The sequence below is a fragment of the Gopherus evgoodei genome, chromosome 2 (genome assembly GCF_007399415.2).
Source record: "Gopherus evgoodei ecotype Sinaloan lineage chromosome 2, rGopEvg1_v1.p, whole genome shotgun sequence".
In the NCBI taxonomy this organism is placed as follows: domain Eukaryota; kingdom Metazoa; phylum Chordata; order Testudines; family Testudinidae; genus Gopherus; species Gopherus evgoodei.
Genome location: NC_044323.1, coordinates 225,573,583 through 225,590,596, shown reverse-complemented (window position 1 = coordinate 225,590,596; position 17,014 = coordinate 225,573,583). Strand labels below are relative to the sequence as shown.

Sequence of the window (17,014 nt, the reverse complement as noted above, 5' to 3'; positions counted from 1 at the left end):
TTACAGCCAACACAATGGCCAGGTGCTTCATAAGCATTCAGGGGGACATAGTCCTCCCCCCTTTTTTGTCAGGAGGCCATCCATTTCCGGGTCTTTTGCATGGCCCACTCGATGGAGCTGGCAACGTCCTTTCTCCCAGGCTTTCGGAACGTCTTAATCTCTTTGACTCAGCAGTCTTTCCTGTCTTACGAGTCATCACTCTGCCCCATGTGAGGCGTCCCGCTTTCCGGAAGTGGAAATGGTTCCTCACACAGACCTGTTCGCTCACCGCGAGTGCAGGAAATGCCAGGTGTTCTGCTCCTTCCAAGGTCTCTCCTCGGAATCGATCTTGGACGCATTCCTGATGCCGTGGAACGGCCAACTGCATTATGCCTTCCCGCTGTTCCCACTGGTTCGTTACGTCCTGCTCAAATTCCGCAGGGGCGGAGCGTGCATCATCATGATCACTCCAGAGTGGTCCAGGCAGCACTGACATACCACGTTGCTCGGCCTGTCAGCCCAGACCTCATCACTCAGGGCAATGACAGGCTTCGTCACTCGGACCTGCAGCCTCTTCGCCTCACGGTGGCTCCTGCGTACCTGAGTCGGGGTGACAGGCAGCCTTCCACCTGGTCAACGTACCGAGCCAGGTGGAAGCGTTTCCTTTACAGCTGCAGTACGCTCGATCTTGCTCCTGCTGAGGTCTCGATCCCCTCTATTTGGCCTGCCTCTGGCCTTCAGCGGCAGGATCTGGCGGTATCATCGCTGAGGATACTCTCAGCAGCCATCCCTACCTTCCAGCAGGCTAAGATGGACGTTCAGTGTCCCACGCTCTATGGGTTCGAGGTCCCTCAAGGGCTTGGAGCGCTTGCACCCTCCGGTGCGCCGCCCAGCCCCGCCCTGGGGCCTCAACCTAGTCTTGGCCAGACGGGTCTCTGAGATCAGAGCTCTTACGAAGGTTCCACAAAGACAAGGTGCAGTTATGACCGCACCCGGCTTTCCTCCCTAAGGTGTTTTGGCCTTTCATGTTACCCACAGCTCAACGCAATGGGCATAACCGTTGCACTCCTTGGATATCTGTGGAGTGCTCGCATTATATTGTGCTGACAGAATCATTTCCTAAGGTGCCCCAGCTCTGCCCCGGTAGCGGGCCAAAGGGAGGGCTTGCTTGTTTTCCTCTCAGAGGATCTCATCTTGGGTGATGGCGGACATCCCCACTTGTTATGATTTGGCTCATATTTCCCCAAGCCACATCACCGTGCATTCTACCAGGGCTCAGGCTTCATCTGCCGCCTTGCTGGCTCGTGTTTATACCCACGAGGACCTGTCGCGAAGCTCCATGGGTCCTCGGTCCTTACCTTGCTTCGCAGTATGCCCTGGTCAGCCGTCAAGAGAGGCTGTAGCCTCTGGCTCCGGCAGTTTTATTCTGCCACATTTCACTCCGACCCCACCGCCTTTGTAAGGCTTGGGATTCACCTAACTGAATGGATATGAGCAATCACTCGAAGAAGAAAAGACGGTACTCACCTTTGTAACTGTTGTTCTTCGAGATGTGTTGCTCATATCCATTCCGCACCCCGCCCTCCTTCCCCACTGTCGACGTAGCGGCAAGAAGGAACTGAGGAGCGGGTGGGCCGGCAGGAGTATATATGGAGCGCCATGGTGGCGCCACTCTAGGGGGCGACCTGCCGGCCCACTGAGTTGCTATGGGTAAAAGTTTTCCGACGAATGTGCACGCGCGGCGCGTACACCTAACTGGAATGGATATGAGCAACACATCTCGAGAAGAACAACAGTTACAAAGGTGAGTAACCGTCTTTTCCTGCAGGGCTTCATGGCCCAAATGTTAAATTGGAGAGAGAGAATCCCCATGGCCCAAGCAAAATTTCTAGGACAGCAGAAGACACAAGAGGTTCTCTTTTTGCTGTGCAAATGAATTCAGTCAAGAATCTGAGACCAACAGGCTGAAAAGGAAAAAAGAATATAAGTCAACATTGATCCTCTTTTTCCCTGATTCCAATTAGCCTTGAATAGTCCATCAAAGGAAACTAGGAACTTTTTTTTCTTGACAATTGCCGACAGTATTTTACAATGTGATAGTCACAACTGTCAGAGTCAAAAAGGAGGGGAAACAACAAAAGTACCCTTACTGTTTAAATAATTCCTTTCAAAATGTAAATAAGACAGGGCCTTTCATTCAAGAAATTATTCAAGAGGAGTGGAATAACGCCCTAACAATGGGAAACCCTTAGCAAAAGGACCATAACTTATTTACAAAGTTAGAGAACTCAACACTTTACCCAAGGTTGGAGTGATGGTAGCTGCTTTTGCAGGAGAGATGGTGATCCCGATCAGCGGGGTCTTGCTTCCAAAAGACTCCATAACACAAAATTAGTCAGTTTCCACAAGACATCCCACTCTTGGTGAAGCTCTATATAAGAGACCTACAGATATTTTAATGAGCATTTGGAAACCAACTCACCAGGCATGGCAATGGATGTCAAGATTCATCCCTCAAGTAATCCCTCCATTAGAATGATGGATGGGGATGTAGAGTGTACTGACAGGCCACCCATTTTGGCAACGGAATCCTCGAGTACTGTTGCGGTACAAAATCTCTGAATTGAAAGCACGCCCACATCATCTTACAGTCCATAGTAGTAAGACTTTTCAGAACAGCAAGATTTGGTTTTCCAAAAATTGGATTGCCTCTTGTTTTACACGCTGTCACAACAGCCCCTTTGAAGCATACATCTCTGTCTATAAGGACCTATTATTTAGTCTCTATCATCTGTTATAGTTTTAGTCTCAAACTGGTGATTCTTTGAATTCTGGGATGCTGTTGTGTTTGCTTGATGGAAAAATGATGATCAGGATGCCAGAATAATTCCTAACACAGTTGGATTCTACTTTCCATATTTCTCAGGAAATTCTTTTCCTCCACCTACTCAAACACTCAACCTTCCACAGAATACAGGCTTTAACATAAATTTAGATGTGTTTGCAGCATTCCGAAGTATATTCCAAGAACATGCAATCAATCTTAAAATCAACATCTATAGTCTTTTTACCAGATGCACCCAGCCCTCTGAGCATCTAAAGCTACTCTAGACAGGTAGAAAAAAATATTTTATATAGTTGAATTATGTGAACCATCTGACATGCTAGTTGCTGAGGGATTTAGAGTTCATTCACATCTTCTATATCATTTTGGGGAGAAAAATGTCTCTGCAGGTCTTATTAAGATCTTTTTATCAAAGACTTCAAAATGGACTACTGTACCCTTTTGGTAGGAAGATGCTTGCCGGAACCAGTTCCCAATGAATTTATAGATCAAGGTACTTCTATCTGTATTAACGCTTTTTTTTTTCCTCTCTCTCTCTTTTCTTGCTGCTGCGTTTTATTGCTCATTACTTTCCCCACCTTGGGTTGTTACGATTCAGAATCTTAAAATTTAGTGTCTGATAATTCCAGAACGAAAGTTAAACACCTCACATAGTCTGACCTGCCCATATTGTCTTCATATTGGAGGCCAGGAAGTGATTTATTTAGCAAGAGCCTCTCTCCTTATGGGTGAAATGTTAAAGTTTAATTATAATTGGTTTATTATCTTCTTACTAATTTGTCCTAAGTATTTCTATAGCTCTGGAAGAGTTCTAGCATATAGAAATTAGGTGCTTTGATTTGTGCTGGACTTCTCTAGAATCCTTAGAAGCCGGTGAGGTCCACATAGACCAAGACACAACACTACCCTTAGCGACTGACAGATGCTAAACCCAGAAAGGAAATTCCTGGGTACTAAATTTTCCATTAACTTGAACATACCGAATAAAGGAAAACTAGAATGGTAATGCTGGTGCATATACCAAGAAAAAGCAGCAAGGTAGCCATATTGATTTCTTGCATCATAAGAAGGACAGCAGCGTGTGCTGTTGCCATCAAAATGGACAGTTTTGCATTCAAATAATGTATATTTAGTATTTCAAACAATAACCTCAAATTTTATATTATTATTAATTCTATATTTCTTTTAAATAGCACAATACACAGGAGATACGCCATAAAAACAATAACTTCAGTAGATAATGCAGTTTTCCTTTTTCCAAAATGTTATTTTGTATTTGCTTAACCTCTCAATGTTTTTTTTCCTTAGTGAAAACATCCATATGTTGTCTGGAAGAAAACAGAGGATAATGTTGTTAGAAAGAGTAAGTAGATTCTCTTCTATTATATTAATTCAGCAACTTAATTGTGTGTAAAGTGCATTGAAAATGACTAGTACATCATAAAGTTATGATGCAGTAAATATTATTAAATTCTGGTGCACAGTATTTGCAAAGGAAAGTGCCTTTTCCAAGGGATAATGGGATTTATTTTCATTTACATTAAGACTATAATTCACATCATTCTCTTAGTGTACGGATCTGAGAGTGAGTATATAATTTACCTCCATCTTTAGGGCCACTTACACTTTACGATATATAAAGCAGGCTTTGTATGAATGAGAATCGGAGATAGTATTTCCATTTTAAGTAGTGGTAACACATTCTTGATTTGTTCACTGTATTGTTGATATTTTTATAACAGAAAATTAATAGAAATTAAAACAGTGCAAACATCGGTTTTCCTAGAGAATAATGGAGATTACAGTAATATTAAAGGAAATAATTCCACCAAGTGATCAGAGATTAAATAATTCCATGCAAGTGATTGCAGACCAATTTTTCTTTTCACATATTAATCTAAGTCATGTTTACTCTTTTCAAAACAAGACATTAAAACACTGAGACAAAGTAGGAGAAATGCTTTCCTTTGCAAATACTCATATGCACCAGAAGAAACAAAGCAAAAGGATTTCATCCACTTCTCTGGCACAGTGTTAATTTATATCATCTTAATTAAAAGTATAATGTACTATAACCATGGATGGACAATTCTTTAAAAAATCAAAAACAAAAAAACTGACATTAGAACAGTAAGTGTTTCTTATAATGCAGTCCAATTGTTTTGTGTGGAGTTTTTTTAGATGCAATGTTTTAGTCTAGAATTTCAGTTCACAAATAAGGAAATGAGCTTATTTCCCCTTTGTAAATCATTCTTCTGTGTGTTGTATTTTGTATTCGAATACTGCTTTGGATAGAGTTTCTGACTGACTGGACCATGTCGGTGAAGTCACAGCTGTGTAGCTACTCCCACTGGTGTAACGACTGAGAATATCATCGAAAATATCTGCTGTTTTTAATTGATTAGACTTTTTTTCTTTGAAGTACAAGACTGAAAGGTTTAACAACCCACTTCTCATTTCCTTTTTTCTCTCCAATCCCATTCCTGCCTTCCTTTCTCTTCTTCAGAGTTAGGCTTAGTTTTTACTTCACTTAAAATTCTATTTTCAGCTTCACACCAGCTCCTAGTTCAGTATAATCAATCAGATTATCTCGGTTTCATGGTTAAGCTGTAGTAAGAGCAGGGAGATGACACTTCCCCCAGTGGCTTGACAGCAGGCTCAGCGGCGCCGTGGTGGTTGCCAGGTTTTTTCTAACTTTAAATGTCTGTACCTTTTTGCTTTTGAGGAAATTATAAATGTTTTCCTAAAGTTCTGAAACCTACAACAAAAAGTAGTTTGTGCATGGACAGTGCAGAGTTTATCTGTTTAAAACTATTTGGTATTTATTACAGGTTTATGCTATATAATGAACATAAATATTAAACTGGTTATTCATTTTAGATTGCTGTCTCTTACAGACATTACAACTTAAAGAAGAGGAAAATAAGCGATTAAATCAAAGATTGGTAAGTACGTTAAACATTTGTGCACTTGTCTGTTCATAAAATACTTTTTTCAAAAATAATAATTTTAAAAATGTAAATTCTAATAATTCTCTGCACACCTTAGAGTTTAACATGCAGAGTAGAAGAAAGTAAGGAAAAGAAAAAAAATGGCAATGAGGAGTGATCTGATTCCATATAAGATGTTTTTTCATTGTTGGGGCAAGGAGAGTTTTCCATAGAAGAAAACTTGGAGGTGGCAGGGTGGGGTGGAAGCAAAGGGAGACTTTTACTCTCACAAAGCATACAAACCAAACCAGTCTTTTGAAAAGACAGGCAAAAGCATTAACTCCAAGGGTCACATTTTTAATAAGGTAAACTTGCAAAAATGCATGCATACGTGCATATCAGGCATTTGTGCAACTAATGTCCATTCTGTAGCTACCTTTCAGAAAAAAATTATTCAGATGGTTTATGGACTATATTAGCTTTTTTTTTTTTTTTTTAATTTACTCAAAAGGGAGATTAGACCCATGTGAGGGAATGGAAGTGGGACAGGAGACATAACAGCTTGCCATATAATTAAGATGTGGGTAAGTCAGACTGCAACCCACATGAGTTGTATGGGGGTTAAGGTGACCAGATAGCAAGGGTGAAATATCGGGACTGTGGGTGGGGGGGTAATAGGCACCTATATAAAACAAAACCCCAAATGTCGGGATTGTCCCTCTAAAATTGGGACATCTGGTCACCCTAATGGGGGCATGCAATTCAAACTACTGCTCAGATTTCAGTTTAGGAGAGTAGGTGAAAAAAAGTGCTGAAGTTGGCGTAAGTATTGCAAGAAGATGGGAGGCTGGTCTTGGGTGCTTGACAAGGTTTGAGAATATTAGCCTAAAGAAGTAGACGGATTGTAAGTATGTGACTTCTCGTGGAGGAAGATTGTCTCTTTCTGAATTTCCTGGATACTATCTGGCAACAAAATAAAGAAGTGCAAATTAAGACGCATCTTCTTAATTTTGGAGATTGCAGAATATATATTTAAATCTGCTTCATATCAAGCATTCAGAGTCCAGTGTGTGATTTCCCCTTCCCAAGCAGAATGAGGATCTGCCTGTACTTACATCTTTCATTTCCTGGCTACTAGAAAGGGAAAGACAGCCCCCAGGGGGCCATGCTCAGATATCCATAGCAAAGCTGAAGCTTAAATTGAGGTTTCTTAAATTATTTTATTTTAATTGGCGGGGGGGGAGAGGAGAATTTGGTTGGATAACTTGAATTCTTTAATTCTGGTGAGCTTACTCAAGTTCGAGTTCTTCAACAACAACAAAGAAGTCCCAGTCTGTACTTGATGATGTATTTGTTTCTATATGACTTAAATTTCTCTTATATAACGATATGTAAACTTTTTTTATTGCAAGCTATTGCATAATACACCTCATTCTTTTCCTTGTAAGAGCAATTGATATTAATTATAGCATATGGCAAGAACTAGAAACAAAGTATAGGAAAAAATCTACATTAAAAAGGCAGCTGTGCTACAGCTGGTTAATAAAATAATGGATATCTTCAATTTCTTTCTAATTTACTTTGTCTAGTTATTTACTTTTTCTTTCCTTAAGGCCAAAGAGATTAATGTATAATTTATTTTGAAGTCTGGATAAATGTGTATCATTGGAGCTAGATTACAGCTGGACCTGCGTAGGTGCATCAGATAGGGGACAGGGTAGAACTGTGACTGAATTGGAGCCATTGCTCTTTGCTAATGCCATCAGTGGAACTAGCTTTCTTAGTGAGACAAAGAAGTGCAGAGTAAGGACACAGCTGGCTGGGCTAGAAAGGATTAGATGCTGCACTTCTTTGAAAGGATAGTGACGCTGTTGCTCCATTGTAAAACAGCCTCTCCACCTCCTGCCAGTGCAGAACTGTCGTTTAAAGACACAATCCAGCCATCAAGATTGGGAATATTTTCACAGATTATGTATGAACTGAAATACATTACTCGGGGGTTTGTTAAGTACTATGCACCTTTGTGGTCTGATGTACCTAAATGTTTGTAATTATGGTATACTTTGCAGATCAAATTCCTCATATGTTGTAGACAGTATTTTTTTTCTAATTTTTGCCCTCTTTTTAAAAAAAATCTTGATTATATGTCCTAATGTGTATTGCCTGTTGTGTTACTGAAACACTAAAATTGACTTGTTAGGATAGCAATGCTGGTTCTGCAGGGGTCTCTGTACATTCTTGCTGTATACTAATGGGATTGAGCATGTCTGGAGCTGACTGCAGGACTGTATAGAAAAGCAATGCCTACTGGAAGAGTGCAGGAGCAATCTACTCTGTTACTAACCTGTCTTTAAAGGGAACAGTGGGTTTTCCACGGGCTCAAGCATCCAGGGAGCAGGCTTGTGGGCTTCTGTCTCTTTTTATAGTTTTGTTTGCCCCTCATAATGAAACAGGAGATGGAAGTACAGGACCCTAAAGCTATGCTGGCAACTTGCATCCTGCGGACACATTTGGAGATCAAAGTTCATATGCTCGAGCTCCCAGAACAACAGAAGGGAGCAATGAAATAGCAGTATACTCAGTTCTTGATAGGGGAGAATGCATCTCGCTGCCTTTCCTCTTCAACAGCGTTATATTAGTGTAGACATGGGGGTGCTTTGAGTGGTGGGATGACATCTGAGGACATTCCACCAAGAGTTGACACCACTGTCATTTGTTGTCTCCAGTACTTTGAGAACTCAACCTTCTTGACACTTTTGTAACAGTCTGGTAAAGGCTGGATTTAAAAGTTATGCCTACTTGTGTGACAATTAAATTACCATTTCCATCTGAATAGTTTGTTTTAATTAATGCTAGGAACACTCTGGTAAACAAAACCTCAAATAGTTTTCTCATCTGGTAATGTTCATTTTGGCATAAAATAAATAGCAGATGTAAGACTCTTTCACAAGTGCAGAGAACCTCAGGTAAGAAATAGAAAGCTTACTGTGAAATAGACAGTTAATAAAACTTTGGTATGACTTTAGGTATGTCTGCACTACAGAGATTATTCCGATTTTATGGAAACTGGTATCTGGAAACATTGTATAAAGTCGAGTGCACGCGGCCACACTAAGCACATTAATTTGGCAGGGTGCATCCATGTACCGAGGCTAGCGTCGATTTCCAGAGCATTGCACTGTGGGTAGCTATCCCATTGTTCCTGCAGTCTCCCCCACCCATTGGAATTCTAGGTTGAGATCACAATGCATGATGAGGCAAAAACAGTATCACGGGTGATTCTGGGTAAATGTCGTCAGTCAATCCTGCCTCCGTGAAAGCAACGGCAGACAAACATTTCATGCCCTTTTTCCTGGATTACCCTGACAGACGCCATAGCACGGCAACCATGGAGCCCATTCAGCCTTTTTTCACTATCGCCATATGTCTACTGGATGCTGCTGACGGATGCGATACTGCAGTGCTACACAGCAGTATCCCCTTGCCTTTGCGAGTTAGCAGAGACAGTTATCAGTTCTCTTGTACTGTCTGCTGCTTTACAAGTTGGCAATGAAGGTGACCAGTCATATTGTACCATCTGCTGCTGTCATGGGTGCTCCTGGCTGGCCTTGGTGAGATTGGCCGGGAGTGCATGGACAAAAATGGGAATGACTCCCCAAGTCATTCCCTTCTTTACGTTTTGTCTAAGGTAGAGTCAGTCCTGCCTAGAATATCAGGCAAGTCTACTAAAGAACCAGAGAGGCAAACAGCCGCTCCAGGTCAGAGCCCCAGACATCCCGCAGAAATGATGAGCTGCATGCCATTCTAGGAAGTGCCCCTGCAACAACACCACCCATTGCTTCCCTCCTCCCCCACCCCTCCTGGGATACCATGGCAGTTATCCCCCCATTTGGGTGATGAAGTAATAAAGAATGCATGAATAAGAAACAACACTGACATTATTGAGAGAACTAGGGGGAGGCAGCCTCCAACTGCCATGATATTCCAGGCAGGACTGAATCTCCGTTAGCTATTAAAGGTGGGTGGGGAGTAGGGAGCGCAGCCTCCAGCTGCTATGATATTCCAGGCAGGACTGAATCTCCATTAGACAAGCTTAAAGAAGGGAATGATCGGGAGTCATTCCCATTTTTGCCTAGGCGCCCCCGGCTGACCTCATTGAGGCCAACAAGGAGCACTCGCAGGATGATGACGGATACCAGTCCTATTGTACCGTCTGCCATCCGCAAGGCAAGGCAAGGGGATGCTGCCGTGTAGTGCTGCAGCACTACGTTTGCCAGCAGATCCAGTAGACATATGTTGACATTGAAAAAAGGTGAGAAATGATTTTTTCCCCTTTTCTTTCACTGGGCGGGGGGGGTAATTGACGACATATAACCTGAACCACCCACGACAATGTTTTTGACCCTTCAGGCATTGGGAGCTCAGCCAAGAATGCAAATGGTTTTCGGAGACTGCAGGAACTGTGGGATAGCTAGAGTGCTTAGTCCCCACTCCCTACCTCCGTGAGCGTCCATTTGATTCTTTGGCTTTCTGTTACGCTTGTCGCGCAGCACTGTGTTGAGTCCCTGCTCTGGCCTTTGTCTATCATAGCCTTGGAGATTTTTTCAAATGCTTTGGCATTTTGTCTTTTGGAACGGAGCTCTGATAGAACAGATTTATCTCCCCATACAGCGATCAGATCCAATATCTCCCATATGGTCCATGCTGGAGCTCTTTTTTGATTCTGGGACTGCATGGTCACCTGTGCTGATCGGCGCTCCACGCTGGGCAAACAGGAAATGAAATTCAAAAGTTTGTGGGGATTTTCCTGTCTACCTGGCCAGTGCATCTGAGTTCAGACTGCTTTCCAGAGCGGTCACAATGGTGCACTGTGGGATAGCTCCCAGAGGCCAATACCGTCGAATTGCGGCCACACTAACCCTAATCCGAAATGGCAATACCGATTTCAGCGCTACTCCCCTTGTCAGAGAGGAGTACAGATATCGGTATTAAGAGCCCTTTATATGATATAAAGGGCTTCGTTGTGTGGACAGGTGCAGGGTTAATTCGGTTTAATGCTGCTAAATTCGATATAAACTCGTAGTGTAGACCAGGCCTTAGCTAATGTAGAACACCTGGGGGCAGGAAGGAAAGATTAAAAAAAAAAGTACTTCTATATTGACCATTTTGTACAGGTGAATCTCTTCAATTTATTAATCGTTCCCATAATTTCTTTTAAAAAATCCGTAATTAGATAATGAAATCTATTTTCTTCAGAGGAAATTCTCATTTGTCAGTCACTCTAAGGATCCTCCCCCCCCCCCAAAAAAAAAACAACTCTGTTCATAAGGGGTTAATGACTAATGAGTGATAGGATCCCTGATTAGGCAAAACTTAGTCATGCCAGTGTCACACCAAGAAGTGGTAGTTCATTGATTCTTGTTAAAACTGTACATAAGTTAAAACCTTGGTTCCTGACCCCATTGCAGCTCCTTGGGGGAGAATTGTATGTCCCCTGCTCTGTTTTACCAGCATTCTGCCATGTATTTCATGTTATAGCAGTCTCTGATGATGACCCAGCACATGGTGTTCATTTTAATAACACTTTCACTACAAATTTGACAAAACTCAAAGAAGGTACCACTTTGAGATTTCTAAAGATAGCTACTGCACTCGACCCAAGATTTAGGAGTCTGAAGTGTCTTCCAAAATCTGAGAGGGATGAGGTGTGGAACACGCTTTCAGAAGTCTTAAAAGAACAACTCTGCAATGTATAAACTACAGAACCCGAACCACCAAAAAAGAAAAAAATCAACCTTCTGCTGTTGGCATCTGACTCAGATAATGAAAATGAACATGCATCAGACCGCACTGCACTGGATTGCCATCAGTATGGACTTGTGTCCCCTTGAATGGTGGTTGAAGCAGGAATACCCACCAGCTTTTTGGGATTTGACTGCCCCATTCTTTGCAGTTCACCCTAACTGAGTGACCATAGCTGGCTCCTCTCTAGGACCACAGTCACAACAGTACAATATGGGTTGGGGTTTCTTGAGGGGTGGGAGGATCTCTGCTGCCGCCTGATTGCGTACTTCTAGTTCCAAATGAGGTATGTCGTTGACTGGTCAGTTCATAACTTTGGTGTTTGTAACTCTGAAGTTCTACTGTATTGGTTATATTTCACACAGGTCACTGAACAGCCATCAGAGAGTAATAATTTTTGGTAACCTCTAAGTTGAACCAGATTTGGAACCTAAAGCCTCATGAAAGGCCTCATATCCTATTACAAATCCCTTAAAACAATCCATACCCCATTGAATTTATTCCTGTTACTTGTGGGTTAGAACTCTAGACCTAGTTGACAAGATGACTTTCAGTCCTATATCCAGATTTGAGCACCATTTCAATGAAAAATTATTACACAAGGGCCTGAATCAGCACTGCATAAATCTAATTTTACACCAGTGCATCAATAAAGTTAAAAATATCTGTCTGGGATAGGGAAAGGTGACCAAACACTTGGAGCTAGCAGAGTTTTATTGGAAAAAAAAATCCACTTGGCTTAAGGAACCGGTAGCAGTAAAACAGGTGCTGGAAGAGACTAAGCACTAATATCTATTAGTTACAAAAATAGGAATATTTTGTTGCATTTAGCTACTTTTCCAGATAAATAAAATTTGCATATTTACCTGGCCTTTCTAGCTAGAGTGTTGTAAGGATGAAGTATGCTTGTGAGGTGGAAAAGTCCAGAAGTTACTTGGTGATTTAGGTATATCTGTGGAAATAAATAAATTCAGATGAATAAAAGTTTATTTTAGGAGAACGTGTCATAAATATTGACCCGCAGTTTGCTGAGAAATCATGCCATTTATGGAAGTCTACATTTCATTTTATAACCTGTCCGCGATAGCCCTGCAACTGGTAAGGCTGAGATAAAAGGCTGGACAAGCTATGAAGTATGTTTTGTAGCAAGGATTCATTTATAGCTTTACTCAATTATTGAGTAAATCCTATGAGGTTCAATTCAGCCTTGTTGATGAAACAGCTGAGGAGACAGTTTCCTTTTCTAGGGAACAAACTAGTGGTCCAATCTAACAAATATGAAATAGACTGACCAAAAAGAGCAAAATATAAATATATAATTCTCTTTTACTAATTGTATGCTGCAAGAGGCTTGCCTGAACTAAATCAGAAGTAATTAAAAATAGGTTGACAAATACTTGCTATTGTATAAGACGTCTACAAACCACCTAGTCTCATTGTCAAAGCCGGGGCTGGTTCATTCGTGGAACAGTTGTAACTCATTTCACACCCAAGAGAAGTCATTTAATGGTTTACCATTTCACACTTAATACAGCCTGGAGGAATTGTAAGATTTGGAAGGTTTGGGTGAGGTTCTCACACCTGTTTCTGCCCGTGTGCCAGGCAAAAAAGCCCACAGGGCATTAGTTCCAGCCCTAAAGGAGAATTCCCCTAGTACAGGAACTGAGGCTCTGTCTACACTATAGCATCATAACTACAGTGCTGCAGCTGTGCCTCAGGAGCACTTAGCTGTAGATGTTTCCTGCATCGATGAAAGGAGCTTTTCCATTGATGTAGTTAATCCACTTCTCTGAGAAATGGTAACTAGGTCAACAGAAGATTTCAGTTGCTGTAGCCACAACTACTCCAGAGGTTAGGTCAACCTAACCATTGCAATCAGGGCACAACATTTTTCACAGCCAAAAGTAACATAACTAGGTTAATCTAATTTTTAAGGGTAGACCAGGCTTGAGTAATACAGCCAGAGGGTGTCCTCTGAAGGCCTCCTTGCAAGTCCTAGTATAGGGAGACTTGCTGAGATGGGTTTCTGGGAGTGGAAGGGCATGTCAGGACAGGGCTATAGCATATAGAACTGCAGAGATTGTGGGCAGTGCGGCTGTTGATAGTCAATGATGCCACAGGCCACACTGGCCCCTGGAGCAGCCCAGAATCAGGAAAGGGGACAGAGATGTCTTATAGAAGCCCAGCACAGAATTTCAGACATGACTTGCAGTGCAGACATGTTTTTTAACCTGAGAGTATCATCAATAGCCAACAATTACTCTGATCAAAATTTCTGTAGGGCAGAGGAGCCAGAAATCTAGCATTATAGTGAAATGGTAGCTTTTTCATGTTAGGTTTGCAACAGGGGCATGAAGCAGGCGGGGGGCCGGGAGCGGGAGCTCCTGCTGTGGCTAGGGCAGGGGAAAGAGCGAGCTTCTTTCAGGACTGGGGCAGTGGGAAGCAGTGAGCTCTTCCTGAGACTGGGTGCAGTGAGCTCTTCCTGAGGCCAAGTGCAGAGGGAGAGGGGGGAGAACAAGCTCCTAGAATGGGGGACGACAGAATGTGTCCCTCCAAAAGGGGTCAGATTTTAATTTCTGCACACACCACTGGTTTGCAACCACCTTTCCATTATAAAACCCTGGTTTATCTCACTATAACCTTGTCTTGGAAAATTGGTTCGATTTGAAAATTGTAAGATTCATTCTGAGGAAAAAGGAGAGTTACAAATGTTCTGTACTTTGCAAACTTGTTTTTATTACAGAATAATTTTTTGAGTTAAAAAAATTTAATCTGATCTGAAGTTATTACTTTGTCTTGCATTTTATCTTCCTCTGCAGCACTACCCATGCATACTTGATGTATTGTTAAATGTCCTTTAACTTGTTTGCTCAACCACATTTGGAAAAAAAGAGATGGTGATTAAGAAAAGCTAATGACTATTTTTATTTATGTATTCATTTGTAATGCAGTAGTAGCTAGACGCTCCATGGCAGAGACCCTGGAACCTCTGGCATGGTGGGGTTGTCCTAGAGCCATGAACCCTGGAAGGGTAGTGACCCCGGCCGCAGGGTACTCTGCAGCGGAGGAGTGTCTGGGGAGTCAGAGCACCTGGGGTTTCAACAGCCTTCTGGAAAGCTTCTGTCAATTTTACTTGCAGAAAGTGAAGTTGACAAAAGCCTTCTAGGCAGGCAGCTGTTAATTTGATTTTCTTGATGGAAAATCAACATTTTTCAGCAAAGCTGAAATTTTTTCACAGAAGATTTTAATTTTGCGAAAGACATTTTTTGTCAGAAAATCATTCAGACGGAATTTTTTTCAGCTAGTTGTATTACTGGTACACCACTTCAGAAATTTCTCTGTAGAAACTCTACAGCTCCCTAACCTTTATGCCAGCTGCCAAAAACATGAGCTCTGCATATTAATGGTAACTCAGTAGTAAACCTGGGTTAATGCATGTAAGCACAAGTATCAATTTACAGATGATAAAAAAATTATCCTACTGGGATAACCTGAAAAGAATATAAAGATATTGAAAAAGGATATGTTGATTTATTTAAGAGTTAAGATATTTTAGGAAATCATGCTGGCTGTTATGTTGTTACTTGGCTTCATAATAGTACAGAAACTGGGGAGCCTATATAATGCTATGCCAGAGTTGATAGTTTGAAATGTAAGCATGTTGCCACCAAGTTTCTTACAAAATAATTACGTCAGTGTTCGCCTTCCATTATTCTTCTCTGCCTGAATTGCAACAGGCACAAACCTGGAAAGTATTTTTTTTTTCTTGATCTGTTTGTAAAACCTGAGTTTGCATTCATGTTTTAATGCTACTCTTTGCTTGGATGCTATCATATTATGATAGAGAATTAATATATTTAAAGTATTACGTGTAATAGACAATGTACACACTAAATACTTCACTTTAGTTAAAAGTTAATGTGTGGGTCTCCCCTAGCAGCAGCAAAATAAATACCTGAAAGCTTTCCTTTTAAGAAATTGTACTATTGTATTTTTAATTATTTTGCACATTAACAATAAAGGCAAAAGAGAATAGTAGGGTTATTTTTGGAAACACTGGGCAATAGGAAACTTCTATTTCTTTCTATGGAAAGGTTGTCAGACTGTTGGTCTAGATTTGTGAGATTCACAAGAATATATTAGAAGTGCTATTGTAACCCATGCCTGCTGGGTGTGATACTCTGTCCCTCTCTAGTGGCATCTAGACCACTTAGATATTAATGAGTCTGCTACAGCCTAAGATAAACATGGAATATAAGCTCATTCACTAAGCTTCAGAGGTCCCAGATTCAATCCCACCTGCAGATGACCGGGGTCTGTCAGCATTACACTATGTTAAGGAGTTTTAAAACAAAAATTAAGTAATTATCTAAACAGGGTTAAAATTGTCTGTCTGAAAACCGTTAAAATGTGAAAATAAAACGTTAAAACTGAAACAGGAACAAAATGTTACTTATATAAAAGACCAAAATATGTAAGGCTTTGGCTTTACAAATCAGAAGATAACTGGATAACTTTCTCAAGTATTGCAAATTCTGCAAGATATTTCAAGTTTGGCAAACTGGGAAGAACAATTTAAACTGCTTTTACACATTTGATAGGTTCCAAATTTAGATGTGAACTTTCAGGGGAAAAAAGACTTATTTGTACTTTGAGGATGATTCAAAGGTGACATTGTCTCTCATGTATAGCAGTACTCAAAATTAATCTGATTTTAGACTGAATAAGAGAACGATACCGGAAATGTCATTATTAAAAGTTCAGTGCTTCCTTGCGTATTTTGCACTGCTTTCAGCTTTAGTCTCTTCATCTTAAAGTAAGAGCAGAAATAGAAAGTTTGGAAAAGAGTGATTAATGAGAAATTAGTCATGAAGGGGCTTCCATACTTGCAAAGAGTACTGATGCTATTTTTTGTGGTGTTTTTGTTTTTGTTTTTTTGAAGAGGAGGATGTCGCTAGGATGCATTATACTTGTATACTGAATAATGCGTTAGGTTTTTATCATGCAAATACTTACACAACATCTGAGTAGTACTGTTAAACACAGTGGGACTGCTTGAATGTGTAAGTGTTTGCAGCATAGAGGCCATTAAAGACCCTCTACACCAGTGGCGGGCAACCTGCGGCCCATCAGGGTAGTCCACTAGTGGGCCGCCAGATAATTTGTTTACATTTGCACAGCCACCTGCAGCTCCCATTGGTGAACCTCGGCCACTGGGAGCTGCAGGCGACCATGCAAATGTAAACAAACGGTCTGGCGGCCCACCAGTGGATTACCCTGATGGGCCGCAGGTTGCCACCACTGGTCTAGATATTCATTTGTACCTTTAACAAGGTCGCCTGGTCAAATTAAAAGACACATTTTAAATTTTAATGTGTTAATTAAATAAATAAAAATTTTACACAACAATGTAAGCAAGACCATATTTACTCCGTGGCAAGCTGGACTCTAATTTTGC

General features: G+C 41.2%; 1 protein-coding gene across 1 annotated transcript in view; it reads left to right on the top strand.

Moving 5' to 3' along the window:
- The window catches only part of RB1CC1 (RB1 inducible coiled-coil 1), a 176,599-nt gene that overhangs the window by 130,203 nt on the left and 29,382 nt on the right, over window positions 1-17,014 (top strand). The window contains 2 exon segments of the mRNA XM_030553083.1: window positions 4,133-4,187; window positions 5,722-5,769. Coding sequence (XP_030408943.1) covers window positions 4,133-4,187; window positions 5,722-5,769 — 103 coding nt within the window.